The sequence below is a fragment of the Rhodnius prolixus genome, unplaced genomic scaffold (assembly GCF_049639745.1).
Source record: "Rhodnius prolixus isolate KJV_2025 unplaced genomic scaffold, Rpr scaffold_18, whole genome shotgun sequence".
In the NCBI taxonomy this organism is placed as follows: Eukaryota; Metazoa; Arthropoda; class Insecta; order Hemiptera; family Reduviidae; genus Rhodnius; species Rhodnius prolixus.
In genome coordinates, this window is record NW_027411636.1 from 2,338,890 (window position 1) to 2,363,628 (window position 24,739).

At 32.1% G+C, this 24,739-nt stretch overlaps 1 protein-coding gene across 1 annotated transcript in view; it reads right to left on the reverse strand.

Moving 5' to 3' along the window:
* Positions 1-4,706: 4,706 nt before the first annotated feature.
* The window catches only part of LOC141462144 (cytosol aminopeptidase-like), an 87,913-nt gene continuing 67,880 nt past the window's right edge, over positions 4,707-24,739 (reverse strand). Inside the window, exons 8-10 of the mRNA XM_074143759.1 lie at positions 7,964-8,302; positions 6,547-6,696; positions 4,707-4,989 (exon numbers count right to left, since the gene is read on the reverse strand). Of these exons, the coding sequence (XP_073999860.1) occupies positions 4,736-4,989; positions 6,547-6,696; positions 7,964-8,302 (743 nt within the window). The 3' untranslated portion in view covers positions 4,707-4,735. The remainder of the gene's footprint in view (positions 4,990-6,546; positions 6,697-7,963; positions 8,303-24,739) is intronic.

The window sequence follows — 24,739 nt, forward strand, 5'->3', positions numbered from 1 at the left end:
GGGAGAACAAGTGAACTACTGGTGCCAGATGTCTGACGTCACGCCTGCATGACTCTCTATTGCGTATTGTCTGACAATTACACATTGTTACCGCAATGTATGGAGTCCCATATCTCTGAATGAAATGTACCCGTGTATCTTTGTACATTCCAGCAGGTTCACCCTATTCTCTATTCCAGACACTTGTCTGGAAATATTCCTGTCAGTTAAATAGCTGCCTGGGTTCTGTTAAACTCTATTAAGAATCTATTCAAATGTTGAAAATACAATATTAAGGTGAGATACAATGCAGGTGCATTCTGATCTGTTGCAGGTGCATTCTGGTCACCTGATTAATGTGTTGAATAGCTGCTCAGTCACTAACTTAGCATTCACTTTGGTGCTTAACAGTAATCTGCATCAGCTTTACTACCAAATAAACTAAATCTTTACAACTTACTTGTTTTCAGTTTCAACTTACAGTTTTTCCATTCTTACCTCAGCCACTTCGGATACAGTTTAAGGTAACTGAATATATTATTCTAGATCAGGGTTTCCCAATCTGTGGTGGTACGCGAGTTGCTGGTTGGTGGTACACGAAAAATAATCAATAATGGCGGACATAAAAAATTAAATCATATAAATATAAACGTTTTTTCCCAATAATTCATAAAAATTATTTTAATTAATAATATTATACAGTAAAGTTGTTAATATGTACAGAATAATAAGGTTAGTCTGTCTCAAGATATACGAGAAAATATAATAGCACATTTATCAAGGATTAAAATTGTCTTTCATGCGTGTATTTTCCCAGAACCCTCAAACACAAATAATTCGGTATAAAGAAAATTTAGGAAAAGCTGCATGATTATCCAATAAAAGGTAAAGAAAATTTAATAGAATTATCATGTGACAGAACTTAAATGATAACTATGTAAAGATCTGCTTAAAGAGACTGGATTGTAATGAGTAAGCTCCTATCCAAGCAACATTAAATTTAATTGGTACTTACAGGTAGTTGAATGCTTAAAAGAAATTAATTTTAGAAGATTTGGGCACAAATATTGTAATTCTAAAGAAGAACTTTGTAAATTAATTAATAATTTTTGAAGAGAGAAATATATACGCAATTTTTAATTATTTTAAAAAAGTTTTAAAACTAAGATCTTACACTTTACAAAGTTTATAAAGTGAACTTGAACTTGGAACTCCTTTGTATCAGATACATTGGTATCTCTATACAAAATAAAGATAATAATAATAGAATAACACACTCGGCGATAACAAATTTGCACGAAATGCCATCATTTTTACGAAGTGGTACAATTTTTAGCATGATGTAACTACCAAGTGGTACGCAAGCCCAAAAAAGGTTGGGAAACGCTGTTCTAGATAACTGAGTGACTTAATTATTACTTACTTTTCTTACAGCTCGAAAGCATAGCAATCAGGGTAATTTTTCAGTTTTTCATTGAAAATTATTTTCATAATATGTGTAACTTAAAGTTGGGTATCCAGAGCGAAAATACCTACAGACACTTTTCGTGATGTCTGACTCCTAGCCATAGATTGATTGATACAAACTATGGTTTGTATTCTAATATATTTTTAATTTAATATAATTATTTTTATTTAATACATATATTTTTTATAATTAAATGAACTAGGTTTTTTGTTTTCTTTTTTTGGCATTGGCTTTCGCCATACAGCCAGCATCGTCTAGGTGCTTATCACTGGAATATCACTCACTCTCCATTCTTACTTATAAATGCATTCGCTTCACACATTCATCCCTCTACTATATACAACTATTTATTGTACATATACTACAACTAATGGATGGATCAGTACTCTGTGCTCCTGCCATCCTTATAGCTTAACCTAAATTAAAATCACCGTAATCCAACTAGGTTTAATTTGGAAAAACTTAATAAAAAACAATCTTCATCTTCGCGTAATGGTTCTTTTTGTTTACTTGCTCTTACACTAAGTAAGAGAAGTTACTGCAATCGAGCTGATTGATATTTTAACAGGAAATATCCGTGTTGAGGTCACGAAAATTGTTTTTTTTTCAATTTAGTTACTGGATTTTTCTTTGTTTTTCCCAGGCTTTTCCAATGTGCCTCAAAGATTTCCTGAGGTAAAATTCGTTTTTGGGCAAAACAACTCAAGCAGTGCGTGTTGCGAGTGTCCACACCAGATCCTGTATTTAGCTGGTGGGGGACAAGCAAAAGCGCCCCAAGGGTTGTTAGTGGAGTCTCTCCGGGTTCAGAAACGCGTGCCCATTACAGATGTCCCTTGACCCTCCCATTATCTGCGCCCATTCAACTGTGGCACCACTCTTTAAACAAACTCTCGCCTACATTACCACATTTTTTTATTCTTTCTGTGTCTATTATTTTTTTTATGAAAGCGTGAGACGGGGGGTGGTGGGGTGTAAGTCCGTCCGACCATTTCAGCCAATTAAATGGTGTCATGCACTTATTTTATTATTACAATTAGACGGGGGGTTTCACAACTCTGACTTTTGGGGACTGTGTGGTCGAAGGCAATTATTTTTAACGAGACCAGGATTTGAGATACTTTTTCCTTTTTAAGGAGCGGCGAGTAAATAATGGCATTATTTACAGAAATGGTTAAATTTTTTGTAATTTAGCCGATAATGAACTGAACAGGGCCACCAGGTCTGCACCCTTTTTAGAGCCGAAGGGCCGGCCGTTGTTGGGTTTTTCAGCAACATTACTTGAAGGCAAAAAATATTTTTCTTTTTCAAGCAGGATCAATTCTTTTGACGGGTATTTATTCATCAATAAAAAATAACCTTTTTATAGCCCCCACAGCGCCCCCCCAAAATTAATATCTGGCTTTTAAAACCATTTAAAGGAAAAGTTTCCATCGCACACCGACCTTTTTTTAAAATTCTTTCTTTTTCTTAAGTAACAAATTTAAAAATAATCTAAGCAGTTTTACTTTTTTATGTAAAAACAAATATCAAATGTATATACAGGGCGACCAGAGTTATATGCTCCACCCACTTTTTTTTTAAACGGCGGGAAATTTCAAAAAAATAAAAAACACGTATTTAATCATTTTTAGTCTAGTTTATTTTCAGTGATTGACCCATTTTTTTAAACCCCTGTATCTCGAGATACAGCATCCGACTTTGTTTTTTCAAATGGAACGTTATATTTTTTGTTGCATATGTTTATAGTATTTGAGCTCCTAAAAAAAACAAAAAAAAAATTTTGAAATCGGTTAGGTTTTTCAAAAGTTATGGTAATTTAAAATATGAAAAACAAATTTCAGTTTACTGTCAAAATTACGTTATTTTTTTTTTTAAAGAATCTGTTCAAACTGAGCACAATCAACGGACAGGCAAGCCAAAACTTTGGACTCCCACGCTTTGCTTGTAGCAGCACTTATGGAGACGAAGTCGAGATCCAGGCAGGCTAGAGTTATTCGACGTTTCAGATCATCGACTGAAGCCACGAGATTAAGGATACTTTACACTTTATTTTTTTTAGATATCCCCACAAAAAATAGTCCATTTGGGTTAAGTCCGGAGATCGAGGTGGCCATTGGATGGGACAATGAGTCCTTTACGCACTTTTAATGGAAATTTCTGCCCAGCTAACCTCGAACCACTCTCGCCGGGCAACCATCTTGTTGAAAATACATATCTAGCCGACGTTGTAGATGAACATCTTCAAGCAGAACTGGCAAAATGTCTCTTAAAAAAAAGTTGGATACCTTTCACCAGTTAAGTCCTCTCTGTAGAAGTATGAGGCCGATTAGTTGATTTCCTAAAACTCCACACCAAACGTTTGTAGAAAATACAACCTGAACGTCGAATACTTCTAGCCTGTCTAGAACTTGACTTCGCCACCATAAGTGCTGCTACAAGCAAAGCGTGGGGAGTCCAGAGTTTTTGCTTGCCGATCCGTTGATTGTGCCCAGTTTGAACAGATTCTTTGAAAAAAAATAACGTAATTTTGACAATAAACTGAAATTTGTTTTTCATATTTTAATTTACCATAACTTTTGGAAAACCTAACCGATTTCAAAAAATTTTTTTTGTTTTTTTTAGGAGCCCAAATACTATTAAAATATGCAACAAAAAATATAAAGTTCCATTTGAAAAACAAAAGTTGGATGCTGTATCTCGAGATACAGGGGTTTAAAAAAATGGGTCAAACACTGAAAATAAACTAGACTAAAAATGATTAAATAAGTGTTTTCTATTTTTTCGAAATTTCCCGCCGTTTAAAAAAAAAGTGGGTGGAGCATATAACTCTGGTCACCCTGTATATATTTGGAATGGAACTGGGAGGAACGCGTAGTAAGACTGAATGATGCCAATACAATCTGGGGATATTCCGTACCAGAGGAATGCATGACTTTTGTCACTGGCCAAAGACCACTTTTTCTTACAACCAAGAAAATCTTGTAAATAAATTTCCTAAAATAAAGTAAGTTTTTTTAGACTAAGTTGGATGTTTGGTCGTAGTTACAACCTGAGCTCTTTGCTGCCACTGATGTAGCTTTGGTTGGAGGTAAACATCCCTCTAAATCTCTACTATTGCACTTAAATCTTATCTTGAATCCTCTCCTGAGCAACACCTTCTTGCAGAAAGGATGGCTTTAAATAAACCTGAACGCCAACCCAATCCCAGTTTTTTGGTCAGATGATTAACAAAAATCCTAAGAAATAATAAAAAAAAAAATACAGGAACGTGCACTCATTATAATTAGTTTAACATGGTTCACTCTCATGAGGACAGGCAATCTGATACAGGAACTGAGTTAGTAATCTGACAGGACGTCCGGACATACAGTGTCTCCTCAGATAGGGCATCCCAATGCCGGGATGATCAAGTCCAGTTGCCGAGATGTCTAAATAAATGAAGTCTACATCGGGCGGAGAGAATTCCAGAAGATAGGCGGCTCCTAGGCAAGGCATTCCACCGACTCCTTTTCCAGAGTTTGCCACGTCTACGCTGGTGTAATCTGAAAGAGAGGTAATTCGTCTATTAATGTAATAATAATGATGAATGATGGATGGAGAGTGTAACATCTTGATGAAACGGTTCCACGAAGAAAGAGAGTTCGTAGATGTAGATGATTCAGAAGTTATATTTTAGATGTTGGTATAAGTGTATAAGTAAACTTCTGCCTTTTTTTTTTTTTATAAAAATCTTAACATTACTCAAGCTGGGCGCCGAGTGGATCTTGGCCCAAAATGGCCCTAATCCCAATCCCTAGCACAGCCTAAACTTGAAACCTCCACAAGCTGTCCATATAATCTACTCAGATCCCTGAGACTAACTTTCACCAACATATCTTTTCTAAAACATCCTCACTCTGGTTTTTAAACCACATCACCTGGACAGTCATCCTACAAAAGTGAGCCACCATTTCCTCTTACTCATTCATTAACAGATTGCTGTCATCGCTCCTGTCCAAGCAGTTCCGTCTTGAACAGGTGACTCGTCAGCTCAATCATATTCCTGAAATCAATTTCTGTTCAAATCAAAAAGAAAATGTTTGGGATGACTCTGCGGTTAGTATAATTCTTTGAAGATTATTGAGCTCAAGCTAGAAATCGCTGGCTACAACTTCCGTATTCATCTCATCTACTTTCCATTCCTGCCGCCAATTCTCTGAAATGGCTATCGCCGTTTCAGGGCAATGGAATGTAGCTCGTCAATCTACTCTCATTACTCCGACTAGCCCGAAGGGCTTTAACATCCGTCCTGTACCATTCCGTCCACACTGTTGTAAGTTTTATAAAGAACCAAAGATTTTATAAAAATCTTAACATTACTCAAGCTGGGCGCCGAGTGGATCTTGGCCCAAAATGGCCCTAATCCCAATCCCTAGCACAGCCTAAACTTGAAACCTCCACAAGCTGTCCATATAATCTTCTCAGATCCCTGAGACTAACTTTCACCAACATATCTTTTCTAAAACATCCTCACTCTGGTTTTTAAACCACATCACCTGGACAGTCATCCTACAAAAGTGAGCCACCATTTCCTCTTACTCATGCATTAACAGATTGCTGTCATCGCTCCTGTCCAAGCAGTTCCAAGCAGTTTTACAAAGAACGTCTTGTTCCAACCATTCTCATATCTTACCCAATTCCCGCCCTCAGACACCTGTAACAGATTGTAAAGCACATCTCTTATACTACAAGAAATCCTCACTGACCCAAACCGGACACTCCAACATATCGATTATTTTATCCAGCCAAACTAACCAAATTTTTCAACACTTGCATTATACGATTTGTCACCTTTACTTCCATAGGCAACGAAACCTACAAGGTAACCTTTTCATGTACCTTGAGGCGCTAGAACTGCGTTCAGGATCCAGTAAACCAGGGAAACAGAAAACCTACTTCTACCTAAAGTTTATGATGAAGCCTTTGTTAGTGGAAGTCCTACTCTAAGAAAACCATTAGTACAACAAACCTCTGATGGATTCAAACCGTTCCATTTTAAAAATTATTCTTAAATATTAAAATTTTCTTACAATTTTGTTTTTCTCCAAAAATACACTCACCAGTTATTCTTGATCTGAAATACTTCCAAAAAGGTAGCCGCCAAACTCGATCTCCAGAGATCATGCCAGCTCTTTCCAGCTCCCAGTACATGACATCCGATGTAGAAAATACAGCGTTCACTGGGCTTCCTAAACTCTTTAGTAATCCGACTGTAAACATAATAGAGGAACATCTTTTACACATCTTTCCAGAAGTGTGAATTTAAAAAAGAAAAAAAAAAAACCTAATTTAAGTAATCTCAGTGGGAAAAGCAGTAAAAGTTCATCCAAAAGAAAATTCAATTTCACTAAGGTCCCAGGATCAATAAGAAGAAAACCAATTTTGGTGGGAAATTTCCCTTGATTTATCGGGGAAAGTGTTTTTGCCCTGAAGTGACACATTAGAAGCATGAATACAGCTGTGGTTTCTTGAGAACCTCTCAAAAAAAAAAAAAAAAAAAAAAAAACATTTTCCCACTACTTACGTGCAATTAAATCAGGTTGAAAGAGAATCGATTAAGAATCGAATCGAGGTAAGAATCGATCTTACCTAGTAAGAGAAATGGAAAAAACCAAACCAGCTGAGGCATTCATTGATATTTCACACAGACTCCGGACATTAAATGATCCACGTACACATTCTAAAAAAAAAATATATCACGGTTCGCCTAGAACGATTTTAATTGAAAAGTTCACCAAGATGAAAAATTTTTCTTTCTCCTTATTATTTGGGGTCAAAACTAACCAAAATCCACTGCAAACCAAATCGGTTTACGTTGCGGATTTTTTTTTTAATTTTTCAGGTCAAAAAACGGGAAAAACTGCTTTTTTTGCATTGTTAAGCCTAAATAAATGGAAAAACAATACAGTTTTTTGCAAAACCAATGTATGCATTTTGAAGCTGAAGGAATTTCCGACAGATTGATGTATTTTATAAATGATAAAAATGGAATTTCGACATTCAAAATCAATAAAAAAGACATTTTTGAGCAAAATATGGCAAAAACAAGGGTTTCTCGCATTTCAAAGCTTACTTAACAAATAAATCATCGTTTTTTTTGTGGAAGGGCATGGGAATTTTTCCAATTTTTGAAAAGTCAAAATGAAATTTCATTTTTATCATTTATAAAATACATCAATCTGTCAGAAAATTCCTTCAGCTTCAAAATGCATGCATTGGTTTTGCAAAAAAACTGTATTGTTTTTCCATTTAACAATGCAAAAAAAACAAACAGTTTTTCCTGTTTTTTGACCTGAAAAATTAAAAAAAAAACAAATCCGCAACGTAAACCGATTTGGTTTTCAGTGGATTTTGGTTAGTTTTGACCCAAAATAATAAGGAGAAAGAAAAATTTTTCATGTTGATGAACATTTCAATTAAAATCGTTCTAGGCGAACCGTGATATACATAAATTAGCAGTTGATGAAAATTACTTACTGTGTGATGTTGCAATGTTTACAGTTAGACATGGTGAATATTGAGCTATAAGTGATAGGATATCTGCGGAGACTACACGCCCTTCTTTGTCTGTATCTTCGATAACAATGGTCTTTCCATTCCTGGCCATAACCACGTCACCCGGTTTGACGGCCAGACCGCTTGGCAGATTCTCATACATGGCTAGCAAAGCGGTCACATTGATTGGTAAGCTTAACTGGGCAATTGCTCTTATCATACCAACGATGGCAGCAGCTCCGGCCAAATCCCCACGAAACAAGGACATTCCACGACATTGTTTTAAATGTAGACCACCAGCATTAAATGTTACTCCTTTACCTAAAAACAAAATGGCAATTGATCTCAATTAATAAAAATTACATGGTTTTTGATTGTCTTCAATAATTGAGCCGGCGAGAATGAAAGTGAAGTCCATTTTGAGCAGTTTTGTGATAAAATGACTTCTGCGTATTGCTCTGCTTTATTATTATTATTATTTTTTTTTTTTATTTAAGGCGCGTCAACATCTAAGGTTATTGGCGCCCGGAGCTTTTTTCAGTGCACTGCCGGCCTCCGGACAGTGTTCTCTCGTTACAAACAACACTGTCCATCACCGGACAGTGAGCTGTAAGAAGCTCCTAGGAAGAGAAAATCTAAGGGCTAGCTGCTGGATTCGAACCCGGGACCTCCGCGTGGGAGTCCAGTATGCTAACCTCATAGCTAATCCCTTCCCTGCTCTGCTTTATTATTTTTATTTTTATTACATAGAATCAATTTTTTTTTTTTGCTTACTAGAATGTAATAGGATCTTAAATTATTTTAGAAAATGTAAAAATGTGACTTACTTCACTGTCATTCTTAACATATCTGGCGCAAGGTTAAACAAAACGGCATATTAAAAACAATGATAAGGGTTTTATTTCATAAACTAATGCTTCAAAATGCAGAAGACTCATTACAGAGACTAATTTTACTAACAGAACTTATTTCAACATTACCGACAACACTATCCACAAAACTGATCATCCTGATGATACTGCCCATAGGAGGAACTGCAATTCTTATTAAAAACCTGTCTTCAACACAATCTGATCCCAACTAATCCTACAAATTCTCTTCAATCAACGGTCAAGCGATGTAAACTCTACAGAATAAATGACTTATTTAGACTATGATACTGAAATCTGTCCATGGACTGACATATATAGAGCTTACTATTCTCTGCATTTCGGTGTAGAATTCATTAAAATAGGAACAATACAAAGGAAGATATAGAGCTTAGAAATCTGTACGTTTTACAAACCCACGAAATTTTAACCATCCATATCGCTCAAACGATTAACACGAAAACATTGCGATTTATGTCACTTATAGAGCTTACTATTCTCTACATTTCGGTGTAGAATTGATTAAAATAGGGACAGTACAACGAGAGATATTGAGGTTAGAAATCTGTACGTTTTACAAACCCGCGAAAATTTAACCTTCCATATCTCTTAAACTAATAACACGAAATCATTGCGATTTATGTCAGTTATAGACCTTACTATTCTGTACATTTCAATGAAGAATTTATCAATCTAGGAACAATACATGGACAAATATAGAGGTTTGAAATTTGTATGTTTTAAAGAAACACACGAAAATGTAACCTTCCATATCACTTAAACTAAAAACAGGAAAACATTGCGACTTATATCTGTTATAGAGCTTACTATTCTCTACATTTCGGTGTAGAATTGATTAAAATAGGAATAATACAAAGAGAGAAATTGAGGTTTGAAATCTGTATGTTATAATAAATTTACGAAAATGTAACCTTCCATATCTCTTAAACTATTAACAGGAAAACATTGCGACTTATATCTGTTATAGAGCTTACTATTCTCTACATTTCGGTGTAGAATTCATTAGAATAGGAACAATACAAAGAGACAAATTGAGTTTTGAAATCTGAATGTTATAATAAATTTACGAAAATGTAACCTTCCATATCTCTTTAACTATTAACAGGAAAACATTGCGACTTCTGTCAGTTATAGAGCTTACTATTCTCTACATTTCGGTGTAAAATTGATTAAAATAGGAACAGTACAACGAGAGATATTGAGGTTTGAAATCTGTATGTTTAACAAACACACGAAAATTTAACCTTCCATATCTCTTAAACTATTAACACGAAAACATTGTTAGTTATATCAGTTATAGAGCTTACTATTCTATACATTTCGGTGGAGAACTCATTAAAATAGGAACAATATAAAGAGAGAAATTGAGGATTGAAATCTGTACGTTTTACAAACCTACGAAAATGTAACCTTCCATATCTCTTAAACTATCAAAAGGAAAAGATTGCGATTTTAGTCAGTTATAGAGCTTACTATTCTCAACATTTCGGTGTAGAATTGATTAAAATAGGAACAGTACAACGAGAGATATTGAGGTTAGAAATCTGTACGTTTTACAAACCCGCGAAAATTTAACCTTCCATATCTCTTAAACTAATAACACGAAATCATTGCGATTTTTGTCAGTTATAGACCTTACTATTCTGTACATTTCAATGAAGAATTTATCAATCTAGGAACAATACATGGACAAATATAGAGGTTTGAAATTTGTATGTTTTACAAACCTACGAAAATGTAACCTTCCATATCTCTTAAACTATCAAAAGGAAAAGATTGCGATTTTAGTCAGTTATAGAGCTTACTATTCTCAACATTTCGGTGTAGAATTGAATAAAATAGGAACAGTACAACGAGAGAAATTGAGATTTGAAATCTGTATGTTTTACAAACACACGAAAATTTAACCTTCCATATCTCTCTAACTATTAACACGAAAACATTGCGATTTATGTCAATTATAGAGCGTACTATTCTCAGCATTTCGGTGTAGAATTCATTAAAATAGGAACAATATAAAGAGAGAAATTGAGGTTTGAAATTTGTATGTTTCACAACCACACGAAAATTTAACCTTCCATATCTCTTAAACTATCAAAAGGAAAAGATTGCGATTTTAGTCAGTTATAGAGCTTACTATTCTCAACATTTCGGTGTACAATTTAATAAAATAGGAACAATATAAAGAGAGAAATTGAAATTTGAAATCTGTACGTTTTACAAACCTACGAAAATGTAACCTTCCATATCTCTTAAACTATCAAAAGGAAAAGATTGCGATTTTAGTCAGTTATACAGCTCACTATTCTCAACATTTCGGTGTACAATTTAATAAAATAGTAACAATAAAAAGAGAGAAATTGAAATTTGAAATCTGTATGTTTTACAAACACACGAAAATGTAACCTTCTATATCTCTTAAACTATCAAAAGGAAAAGATTGCGATTTTAGTCAGTTATAGAGCTTACTATTCTCAACATTTCGGTGCAGAATTGATTAAAATAGGAACAGTACAACGAGAGAAATTGAGGTTTGAAATCTGTATGTTTCACAACCACACGAAAATTTAACCTTCCATATCTCTTAAACTATCAAAAGGAAAAGATTGCGATTTTAGTCAGTTATAGAGCTAACTATTCTCTACATTTCGGTGCAGAACTCATTAAAATAGGAACAGTATAAAGAGAGATATAGAGGTTTGAAATCTGTATGTTTTAAAGAAAAACACGAATATTTAACCTTCCATATCTCTTAAACTATTAAAACGAAAACATTACTATTTATGTCAGTTATAGAGCTTACTATTCTCTACCTTTCGGTGTAGAATTCATTAAAATAGGAGCAATATAAAGAGAGAAATTGAGGATTGAAATCTGTACGTTTTACAAACCTACGAAAATGTAACCTTCCATATCTCTTAAACTATCAAAAGGAAAAGATTGCGATTTTAGTCAGTTATAGAGCTTACTATTCTCAACATTTCGGTGAAAAATTCATTAATGTAGGAACAATACATAGAGAAATATAGAAGTTTGAAATCTGTATGTTTTACAAACACACGAAAATGTAACCTTCTATATCTCTTAAACTATCAAAAGGAAAAGATTGCGATTTTAGTCAGTTATAGAGCTTACTATTCTCAACATTTCGGTGTACAATTTAATAAAATAGTAACAATAAAAAGAGAGAAATTGAAATTTGAAATCTGTATGTTTTACAAACACACGAAAATGTAACCTTCTATATCTCTTAAACTATCAAAAGGAAAAGATTGCGATTTTAGTCAGTTATAGAGCTTACTATTCTCAACATTTCGGTGCAGAATTGATTAAAATAGGAACAGTACAACGAGAGAAATTGAGGTTTGAAATCTGTATGTTTCACAACCACACGAAAATTTAACCTTCCATATCTCTTAAACTATCAAAAGGAAAAGATTGCGATTTTAGTCAGTTATAGAGCTAACTATTCTCTACATTTCGGTGCAGAACTCATTAAAATAGGAACAGTATAAAGAGAGATATAGAGGTTTGAAATCTGTATGTTTTAAAGAAAAACACGAATATTTAACCTTCCATATCTCTTAAACTATTAAAACGAAAACATTACTATTTATGTCAGTTATAGAGCTTACTATTCTCTACCTTTCGGTGTAGAATTCATTAAAATAGGAGCAATATAAAGAGAGAAATTGAGGATTGAAATCTGTACGTTTTACAAACCTACGAAAATGTAACCTTCCATATCTCTTAAACTATCAAAAGGAAAAGATTGCGATTTTAGTCAGTTATAGAGCTTACTATTCTCAACATTTCGGTGAAAAATTCATTAATGTAGGAACAATACATAGAGAAATATAGAAGTTTGAAATCTGTATGTTTTACAAACACACGAAAATGTAACCTTCTATATCTCTTAAACTATCAAAAGGAAAAGATTGCGATTTTAGTCAGTTATAGAGCTTACTATTCTCAACATTTCGGTGTAGAATTGATTAAAATAGGAACAGTACAACGAGAGAAATTGAGGTTTGAAATCTGTATGTTTTACAAACACACGAAAATGTAACCTTCTATATCTCTTAAACTATCAAAAGGAAAAGATTGCGATTTTAGTCAGTTATAGAGCTTACTATTCTCAACATTTCGGTGTAGAATTGATTAAAATAGGAACAGTACAACGAGAGAAATTGAGGTTTGAAATCTGTATGTTTTACAAACACACGAAAATGTAACCTTCCATATCTCTTAAACTATTAAAACGAAAACATTACTATTTATGTCAGTTATAGAGCTTACTATTCTCTTCCTTTCGGTGTAGAATTCATTAATGTAGGAACAATACATAGAGAAATATAGAAGTTTGAAATCTGTACGTTTTAGAAACCTACGAAAATGTAACCTTCCATATCTCTTAAACTATCAAAAGGATAAGATTGCGATTTTAGTCAGTTATACAGCTTACTATTCTCAACATTTCGGTGTACAATTTAATAAAATAGGAACAGTACAACGAGAGAAATTGAGGTTTGAAATCTGTATGTTTCACAACCACACGAAAATGTAACCTTCCATATCTCTTAAACTATCAAAAGAAAAAGATTGCGATTTTAATCAGTTATAGAGCTTACTATTCTCAACATTTCGGTGCAGAATTGATTAAAATAGGAACAGTACAACGAGAGAAATTGAGGTTTGAAATCTGTATGTTTCACAACCACACGAAAATTTAACCTTCCATATCTCTTAAACTATCAAAAGGAAAAGATTGCGATTTTAGTCAGTTATAGAGCTTACTATTCTCAACATTTCGGTGTAGAATTGATTAAAATAGGAACAGTACAACGAGAGAAATTGAGGTTTGAAATCTGTATGTTTTAAAGAAAAACACGAATATTTAACCTTCCATATCTCTTAAACTATTAAAACGAAAACATTACTATTTATGTCAGTTATAGAGCTTACTATTCTCAACATTTCGGTGTACAATTTAATAAAATAGGAACAGTACAACGAGAGAAATTGAGGTTTGAAATCTGTATGTTTCACAACCACACGAAAATGTAACCTTCCATATCTCTTAAACTATCAAAAGAAAAAGATTGCGATTTTAATCAGTTATAGAGCTTACTATTCTCAACATTTCGGTGTAGAATTGATTAAAATAGGAACAGTACAACGAGAGAAATTGAGGTTTGAAATCTGTATGTTTCACAACCACACGAAAATTTAACCTTCTATATCTCTTAAACTATCAAAAGGAAAAGATTGCGATTTTAGTCAGTTATAGAGCTTACTATTCTCAACATTTCGGTGTAGAATTGATTAAAATAAAAACAGTACAACGAGAGAAATTGAGGTTTGAAATCTGTATGTTTTACAAACACACGAAAATGTAACCTTCTATATCTCTTAAACTATCAAAAGGAAAAGATTGCGATTTTAGTCAGTTATAGAGTTAAGTATTCTCTACATTTCGGTGCAGAACTCATTAAAATAGGAACAGTATAAAGAGAGATATAGAGGTTTGAAATCTGTATGTTTTACAAACACACGAAAATGTAACCTTCTATATCTCTTAAACTATTAAAAGGAAAAGATTGCGATTTTAGTCAGTTATAGAGCTTACTATTCTCAACATTTCGGTGTAGAATTGATTAAAATAAAAACAGTACAACGAGAGAAATTGAGGTTTGAAATCTGTATGTTTCACAACTACACGAAAATTTAACCTTCCATATCTCTTAAACTATCAAAAGGAAAAGATTGCGATTTTAGTCAGTTATAGAGCTTATTATTCTCAACATTTCGGTGAAAAATTCATTAATGTAGGAACAATACATAGAGAAATATAGAAGTTTGAAATCTGTATGTTTTAAAGAAAAACACGAATATTTAACCTTCCATATCTCTTAAACTATTAAAACGAAAACATTACTATTTATGTCAGTTATAGAGCTTACTATTCTCTACCTTTCGGTGTAGAATTCATTAAAATAGGAGCAATATAAAGAGAGAAATTGAGGATTGAAATCTGTACGTTTTACAAACCTACGAAAATGTAACCTTCCATATCTCTTAAACTATCAAAAGGAAAAGATTGCGATTTTAGTCAGTTATAGAGCTTACTATTCTCAACATTTCGGTGAAAAATTCATTAATGTAGGAACAATACATAGAGAAATATAGAAGTTTGAAATCTGTATGTTTTACAAACACACGAAAATGTAACCTTCTATATCTCTTAAACTATCAAAAGGAAAAGATTGCGATTTTAGTCAGTTATAGAGCTTACTATTCTCAACATTTCGGTGTAGAATTGATTAAAATAGGAACAGTACAACGAGAGAAATTGAGGTTTGAAATCTGTATGTTTTACAAACACACGAAAATGTAACCTTCTATATCTCTTAAACTATCAAAAGGAAAAGATTGCGATTTTAGTCAGTTATAGAGCTTACTATTCTCAACATTTCGGTGTAGAATTGATTAAAATAGGAACAGTACAACGAGAGAAATTGAGGTTTGAAATCTGTATCTTTTACAAACACACGAAAATGTAACCTTCCATATCTCTTAAACTATCAAAAGGAAAAGATTGCGATTTTAGTCAGTTTTAGAGCTTACTATTCTCAACATTCCGGTGTAGAATTGATTAAAATAGGAACAGTACAACGAGAGAAATTGAGGTTTGAAATCTGTATGTTTTACAAACACACGAAAATGTAACCTTCCATATCTCTTAAACTATTAAAACGAAAACATTACTATTTATGTCAGTTATAGAGCTTACTATTCTCTACCTTTCGGTGTAGAATTCATTAATGTAGGAACAATACATAGAGAAATATAGAAGTTTGAAATCTGTACGTTTTACAAACCTACGAAAATGTAACCTTCCATATCTCTTAAACTATCAAAAGAAAAAGATTGCGATTTTAATCAGTTATAGAGCTTACTATTCTCAACATTTCGGTGAAAAATTCATTAATGTAGGAACAATACATAGAGAAATATAGAAGTTTGAAATCTGTATGTTTTACAAACACACGAAAATGTAACCTTCTATATCTCTTAAACTATCAAAAGGAAAAGATTGCGATTTTAGTCAGTTATAGAGCTTACTATTCTCAACATTTCGGTGTAGAATTGATTAAAATAGGAACAGTACAACGAGAGAAATTGAGGTTTGAAATCTGTATGTTTTACAAACACACGAAAATGTAACCTTCTATATCTCTTAAACTATCAAAAGGAAAAGATTGCGATTTTAGTCAGTTATAGAGCTTACTATTCTCAACATTTCGGTGTAGAATTGATTAAAATAGGAACAGTACAACGAGAGAAATTGAGGTTTGAAATCTGTATGTTTTACAAACACACGAAAATGTAACCTTCCATATCTCTTAAACTATTAAAACGAAAACATTACTATTTATGTCAGTTATAGAGCTTACTATTCTCTTCCTTTCGGTGTAGAATTCATTAATGTAGGAACAATACATAGAGAAATATAGAAGTTTGAAATCTGTACGTTTTAGAAACCTACGAAAATGTAACCTTCCATATCTCTTAAACTATCAAAAGGATAAGATTGCGATTTTAGTCAGTTATACAGCTTACTATTCTCAACATTTCGGTGTACAATTTAATAAAATAGGAACAGTACAACGAGAGAAATTGAGGTTTGAAATCTGTATGTTTCACAACCACACGAAAATGTAACCTTCCATATCTCTTAAACTATCAAAAGAAAAAGATTGCGATTTTAATCAGTTATAGAGCTTACTATTCTCAACATTTCGGTGCAGAATTGATTAAAATAGGAACAGTACAACGAGAGAAATTGAGGTTTGAAATCTGTATGTTTCACAACCACACGAAAATTTAACCTTCCATATCTCTTAAACTATCAAAAGGAAAAGATTGCGATTTTAGTCAGTTATAGAGCTTACTATTCTCAACATTTCGGTGTAGAATTGATTAAAATAGGAACAGTACAACGAGAGAAATTGAGGTTTGAAATCTGTATGTTTTAAAGAAAAACACGAATATTTAACCTTCCATATCTCTTAAACTATTAAAACGAAAACATTACTATTTATGTCAGTTATAGAGCTTACTATTCTCAACATTTCGGTGTACAATTTAATAAAATAGGAACAGTACAACGAGAGAAATTGAGGTTTGAAATCTGTATGTTTCACAACCACACGAAAATGTAACCTTCCATATCTCTTAAACTATCAAAAGAAAAAGATTGCGATTTTAATCAGTTATAGAGCTTACTATTCTCAACATTTCGGTGTAGAATTGATTAAAATAGGAACAGTACAACGAGAGAAATTGAGGTTTGAAATCTGTATGTTTCACAACCACACGAAAATTTAACCTTCTATATCTCTTAAACTATCAAAAGGAAAAGATTGCGATTTTAGTCAGTTATAGAGCTTACTATTCTCAACATTTCGGTGTAGAATTGATTAAAATAAAAACAGTACAACGAGAGAAATTGAGGTTTGAAATCTGTATGTTTTACAAACACACGAAAATGTAACCTTCTATATCTCTTAAACTATCAAAAGGAAAAGATTGCGATTTTAGTCAGTTATAGAGTTAACTATTCTCTACATTTCGGTGCAGAACTCATTAAAATAGGAACAGTATAAAGAGAGATATAGAGGTTTGAAATCTGTATGTTTTACAAACACACGAAAATGTAACCTTCTATATCTCTTAAACTATTAAAAGGAAAAGATTGCGATTTTAGTCAGTTATAGAGCTTACTATTCTCAACATTTCGGTGTAGAATTGATTAAAATAAAAACAGTACAACGAGAGAAATTGAGGTTTGAAATCTGTATGTTTCACAACTACACGAAAATTTAACCTTCCATATCTCTTAAACTATCAAAAGGAAAAGATTGCGATTTTAGTCAGTTATAGAGCTTATTATTCTCAACATTTCGGTGAAAAATTCATTAATGTAGGAACAATACATAGAGAAATATAGAAGTTTGAAATCTGTATGTTTTAAAGAAAAACACGAATATTTAACCTTCCATATCTCTTAAACTATTAAAACGAAAACATTACTATTTATGTCAGTTATAGAGCTTACTATTCTCTACCTTTCGGTGTAGAATTCATTAAAATAGGAGCAATATAAAGAGAGAAATTGAGGATTGAAATCTGTACGTTTTACAAACCTACGAAAATGTAACCTTCCATATCTCTTAAACTATCAAAAGGAAAAGATTGCGATTTTAGTCAGTTATAGAGCTTACTATTCTCAACATTTCGGTGAAAAATTCATTAATGTAGGAACAATACATAGAGAAATATAGAAGTTTGAAATCTGTATGTTTTACAAACACACGAAAATGTAACCTTCTATATCTCTTAAACTATCAAAAGGAAAAGATTGCGATTTTAGTCAGTTATAGAGCTTACTATTCTCAACATTTCGGTGTAGAATTGATTAAAATAGGAACAGTACAACGAGAGAAATTGAGGTTTGAAATCTGTATGTTTTACAAACACACGAAAATGTAACCTTCTATATCTCTTAAACTATCAAAAGGAAAAGATTGCGATTTTAGTCAGTTATAGAGCTTACTATTCTCAACATTTCGGTGTAGAATTGATTAAAATAGGAACAGTACAACGAGAGAAATTGAGGTTTGAAATCTGTATCTTTTACAAACACACGAAAATGTAACCTTCCATATCTCTTAAACTATCAAAAGGAAAAGATTGCGATTTTAGTCAGTTTTAGAGCTTACTATTCTCAACATTCCGGTGTAGAATTGATTAAAATAGGAACAGTACAACGAGAGAAATTGAGGTTTGAAATCTGTATGTTTTACAAACACACGAAAATGTAACCTTCCATATCTCTTAAACTATTAAAACGAAAACATTACTATTTATGTCAGTTATAGAGCTTACTATTCTCTACCTTTCGGTGTAGAATTCATTAATGTAGGAACAATACATAGAGAAATATAGAAGTTTGAAATCTGTACGTTTTACAAACCTACGAAAATGTAACCTTCCATATCTCTTAAACTATCAAAAGAAAAAGATTGCGATTTTAATCAGTTATAGAGCTTACTATTCTCAACATTTCGGTGTAGAATTGATTAAAATAGGAACAGTACAACGAGAGAAATTGAGGTTTGAAATCAGTATGTTTCACAACCACACGAAAATTTAACCTTCTATATCTCTTAAACTATCAAAAGGAAAAGATTGCGATTTTAGTCAGTTATAGAGCTAACTATTCTCTACATTTCGGTGCAGAACTCATTAAAATAGGAACAGTATAAAGAGAGATATAGAGGTTTGAAATCTGTATGTTTTACAAACACACGAAAATGTAACCTTCTATATCTCTTAAACTATTAAAAGGAAAAGATTGCGATTTTAGTCAGTTATAGAGCTTACTATTCTCAACATTTCGGTGTAGAATTGATTAAAATAAGAACAGTACAACGAGAGAAATTGAGGTTTGAAATCTGTATGTTTCACAACTACACGAAAATTTAACCTTCCATATCTCTTAAACTATCAAAAGGAAAAGATTGCGATTTTAGTCTGTTATAGAGCTTACTATTCTCAACATTTCGGTGAAAAATTCATTAATGTAGGAACAATACATAGAGAAATATAGAAGTTTGAAATCTGTATGTTTTAAAGAAAAACACGAATATTTAACCTTCCATATCTTTTAAACTATTAAAACGAAAACATTACTATTTATGTCAGTTATAGAGCTTACTATTCTCTACCTTTCGGTGTAGAATTCATTAAAATAGGAACAATATAAAGAGAGAAATTGAGGATTGAAATCTGTACGTTTTACAAACCTACGAAAATGTAACCTTCCATATCTCTTAAACTATCAAAAGGAAAAGATTGCGATTTTAGTCAGTTATAGAGCTTACTATTCTCAACATTTCGGTGAAAAATTCATTAATGTAGGAACAATACATAGAGAAATATAGAAGTTTGAAATCTGTATGTTTTACAAACACACGAAAATGTAACCTTCTATATCTCTTAAACTATCAAAAGGAAAAGATTGCGATTTTAGTCAGTTATAGAGCTTACTATTCTGAACATTTCGGTGTAGAATTGATTAAAATAGGAACAGTACAACGAGAGAAATTGAGGTTTGAAATCTGTATGTTTCAAAACTACACGAAAATTTAACCTTCCATATCTCTTAAACTATCAAAAGGAAAAGATTGCGATTTTAGTCAGTTATAGAGCTTACTATTCTCAACATTTCGGTGAAAAATTCATTAATGTAGGAACAATACTTAGAGAAATATAGAAGTTTGAAATCTGTATGTTTTAAAGAAAAACACGAATATTTAACCTTCCACATCTCTTAAACTATTAAAACGAAAACATTACTATTTATGTCAGTTATAGAGCTTACTGTTCTCTACCTTTCGGTGTAGAATTCATCAAAATAGGAACAGTACAACGAGAGAAATTGAGGTTTGAAATCTGTATGTTTCACAACTACACGAAAATTTAACCTTCCATATCTCTTAAACTATCAAAAGGAAAAGATTGCGATTTTAGTCAGTTATAGAGCTTACTATTCTCAAAATGTAGGAACAATACATAGAGAAATATAGAAGTTTGAAATCTGTATGTTTTAAAGAAAAACACGAATATTTAACCTTCCATATCTCTTAAACTATTAAAACGAAAACATTACTATTTATGTCAGTTATAGAGCTTACTATTCTCTACCTTTCGGTGTAGAATTCATCAAAATAGGAACAATATAAAGAGAGAAATTGAGTATTGAAATCTGTACGTTTTACAAACCTACGAAAATGTAACCTTCCATATCTCTTAAACTATCAAAAGGAAAAGATTGCGATTTTAGTCAGTTATACAGCTCACTATTCTCAACATTTCGGTGTACAATTTAATAAAATAGTAACAATAAAAAGAGAGAAATTGAAATTTGAAATCTGTATGTTTTACAAACACACGAAAATGTAACCTTCTATATCTCTTAAACTATTAACACGAAAACATTGCAATTTATGTCAGTTATAGAGCTTACTATTCTCTACATTTCGGTGTTGAATTGATTAAAATAGGAACAGTACAACGAGAGAAATTGAGGTTTGAAATCTGTATGTTTCACAACCACACGAAAATTTAACCTTCCATATCTCTTAAACTATTAACACGAAAACATTGAGATTTATGTCAGTTATAGAGCATACTATTCTCTACATTTCGGTGTTGAATTGATTAAAATAGGAACAGTACAACGAGAGAAATTGAGGTTTGAAATCTGTATGTTTCACAACCACACGAAAATTTAACCTTCCATATCTCTTAAACTATTAACACGAAAACATTGAGATTTATGTCAGTTATAGAGCCTACTATTCTCTACATTTCAGTGAAGAATTCATTAATGTAGGAACAATACATAGAGAAATATAGAAGTTTGAAATCTGTATGTTTTAAAGAAAAACACGAATATTTAACCTTCCATATCTCTCAAACTATTAACACGAAAACATTGCGATTTATGTCAGTTATAGAGCTTACTATTCTCTACATTTCGGTGTTGAATTGATTAAAATAGGAACAGTACAACGAGAGAAATTGAGGTTTGAAATCTGTATGTTTCACAACCACACGAAAATTTAACCTTCTATATCTCTTAAACAATTAACACGAAAACATTGAGATTTATGTCAGTTATAGAGCCTACTATTCTCTACATTTCGGTGAAAAAGTCATTAATGTAGGAACAATACATAGAGAAATATAGAAGTTTGAAATCTGTATGTTTTAAAGAAAAACACGAATATTTATCCTTCCATATCTCTCAAACTATTAACACGAAAACATTGCGATTTATGTCAGTTATAGAGCTTACTATTCTCTACATTTCGGTGTTGAATTGATTAAAATAGGAACAGTACAACGAGAGAAATTGAGGTTTGAAATCTGTATGTTTCACAACCACACGAAAATTTAACCTTCCATATCTCTTAAACTATTAACACGAAAACATTGAGATTTATGTCAGTTATAGAGCCTACTATTCTCTACATTTCGGTGAAAAATTCATTAATTTAGGAACAATACATAGAGAAATATAGAAGTTTGAAATCTGTATGTTTTAAAGAAAAACACGGATATTTAACCTTCCATATCTCTCAAACTGTTAACACGAAAACATTGCGATTTATGTCAGTTATAGAGCTTACTATTCTCTACATTTCGGTGTTGAATTGATTAAAATAGGAACAGTACAACGAGAGAAATTGAGGTTTGAAATTTGTATGTTTCATAACCACACGAAAATTTAACCTTCCATATCTCTTAAACTATTAACACGAAAACAATGAGATTTATGTCAGTTATAGAGCCTACTATTCTCTACATTTCAGTGAAGAATTCATTAATGTAGGAACAATACATAGAGAAATATAGAAGTTTGAAATCTGTACGTTTTAAAGAAAAACACGAATATTTAACCTTCCATATCTCTCAAACTATTAACACGAAAACATTGCGATTTATGTCAGTTATAGAGCTTACTAATCTCTACATTTCGGTGTAGAATTGATTAAAATAGGAACAGTACAACGAGAGAAATTGAGGTTTGAAATCTGTATGTTTTACAAACACACGAAAATGTAACCTTCCATATCTCTTAAACTATTAAAACGAAAACATTACTATTTATGTCAGTTATAGAGCTTACTATTCTCTACCTTTCGGTGTAGAATTCATTAATGTAGGAACAATACATAGAGAAATATAGAAGTTTGAAATCTGTACGTTTTACAAACCTACGAAAATGTAACCTTCCATATCTCTTAAACTATCAAAAGGATAAGATTGCGATTTTAGTCAGTTATACAGCTTACTATTCTCAACATTTCGGTGTACAATTTAATAAAATAGGAACAGTACAACGAGAGAAATTGAGGTTTGAAATCTGTATGTTTCACAACCACACGAAAATGTAACCTTCCATATCTCTTAAACTATCAAAAGAAAAAGATTGCGATTTTGATCAGTTATAGAGCTTACTATTCTCAACATTTCGGTGTAGAATTGATTAAAATAGGAACAGTACAACGAGAGAAATTGAGGTTTGAAATCTGTATGTTTCACAACCACACGAAAATTTAACCTTCCATATCTCTTAAACTATCAAAAGGAAAAGATTGCGATTTTAGTCAGTTATAGAGCTAACTATTCTCTACATTTCGGTGCAGAACTCATTAAAATAGGAACAGTATAAAGAGAGATATAGAGGTTTGAAATCTGTATGTTTTAAAGAAAAACACGAATATTTAACCTTCCATATCTCTTAAACTATTAAAACGAAAACATTACTATTTATGTCAGTTATAGAGCTTACTATTCTCTACCTTTCGGTGTAGAATTCATTAAAATAGGAACAATATAAAGAGAGAAATTGAGGATTGAAATCTGTACGTTTTACAAACCTACGAAAATGTAACCTTCCATATCTCTTAAACTATCAAAAGGAAAAGATTGCGATTTTAGTCAGTTATAGAGCTTACTATTCTCAACATTTCGGTGAAAAATTCATTAATGTAGGAACAATACATAGAGAAATATAGAAGTTTGAAATCTGTATGTTTTACAAACACACGAAAATGTAACCTTCTATATCTCTTAAACTATCAAAAGGAAAAGATTGCGATTTTAGTCAGTTATAGAGCTTACTATTCTCAACATTTCGGTGTAGAATTGATTAAAATAGGAACAGTACAACGAGAGAAATTGAGGTTTGAAATCTGTATGTTTTACAAACACACGAAAATGTAACCTTCCATATCTCTTAAACTATCAAAAGGAAAAGATTGCGATTTTAGTCAGTTATAGAGCTTACTAATCTCTACATTTCGGTGTAGAATTGATTAAAATAGGAACAGTACAACGAGAGAAATTGAGGTTTGAAATCTGTATGTTTTACAAACACACGAAAATGTAACCTTCCATATCTCTTAAACTATTAAAACGAAAACATTACTATTTATGTCAGTTATAGAGCTTACTATTCTCTACCTTTCGGTGTAGAATTCATTAATGTAGGAACAATACATAGAGAAATACAGAAGTTTGAAATCTGTACGTTTTACAAACCTACGAAAATGTAACCTTCCATATCTCTTAAACTATCAAAAGGATAAGATTGCGATTTTAGTCAGTTATACAGCTTACTATTCTCAACATTTCGGTGTACAATTTAATAAAATAGGAACAGTACAACGAGAGAAATTGAGGTTTGAAATCTGTATGTTTCACAACCACACGAAAATGTAACCTTCCATATCTCTTAAACTATCAAAAGAAAAAGATTGCGATTTTGATCAGTTATAGAGCTTACTATTCTCAACATTTCGGTGTAGAATTGATTAAAATAGGAACAGTACAACGAGAGAAATTGAGGTTTGAAATCTGTATGTTTCACAACCACACGAAAATTTAACCTTCCATATCTCTTAAACTATCAAAAGGAAAAGATTGCGATTTTAGTCAGTTATAGAGCTAACTATTCTCTACATTTCGGTGCAGAACTCATTAAAATAGGAACAGTATAAAGGGAGATATAGAGGTTTGAAATCTGTATGTTTTAAAGAAAAACACGAATATTTAACCTTCCATATCTCTTAAACTATTAAAACGAAAACATTACTATTTATGTCAGTTATAGAGCTTACTATTCTCTACCTTTCGGTGTAGAATTCATTAAAATAGGAACAATATAAAGAGAGAAATTGAGGATTGAAATCTGTACGTTTTACAAACCTACGAAAATGTAACCTTCCAT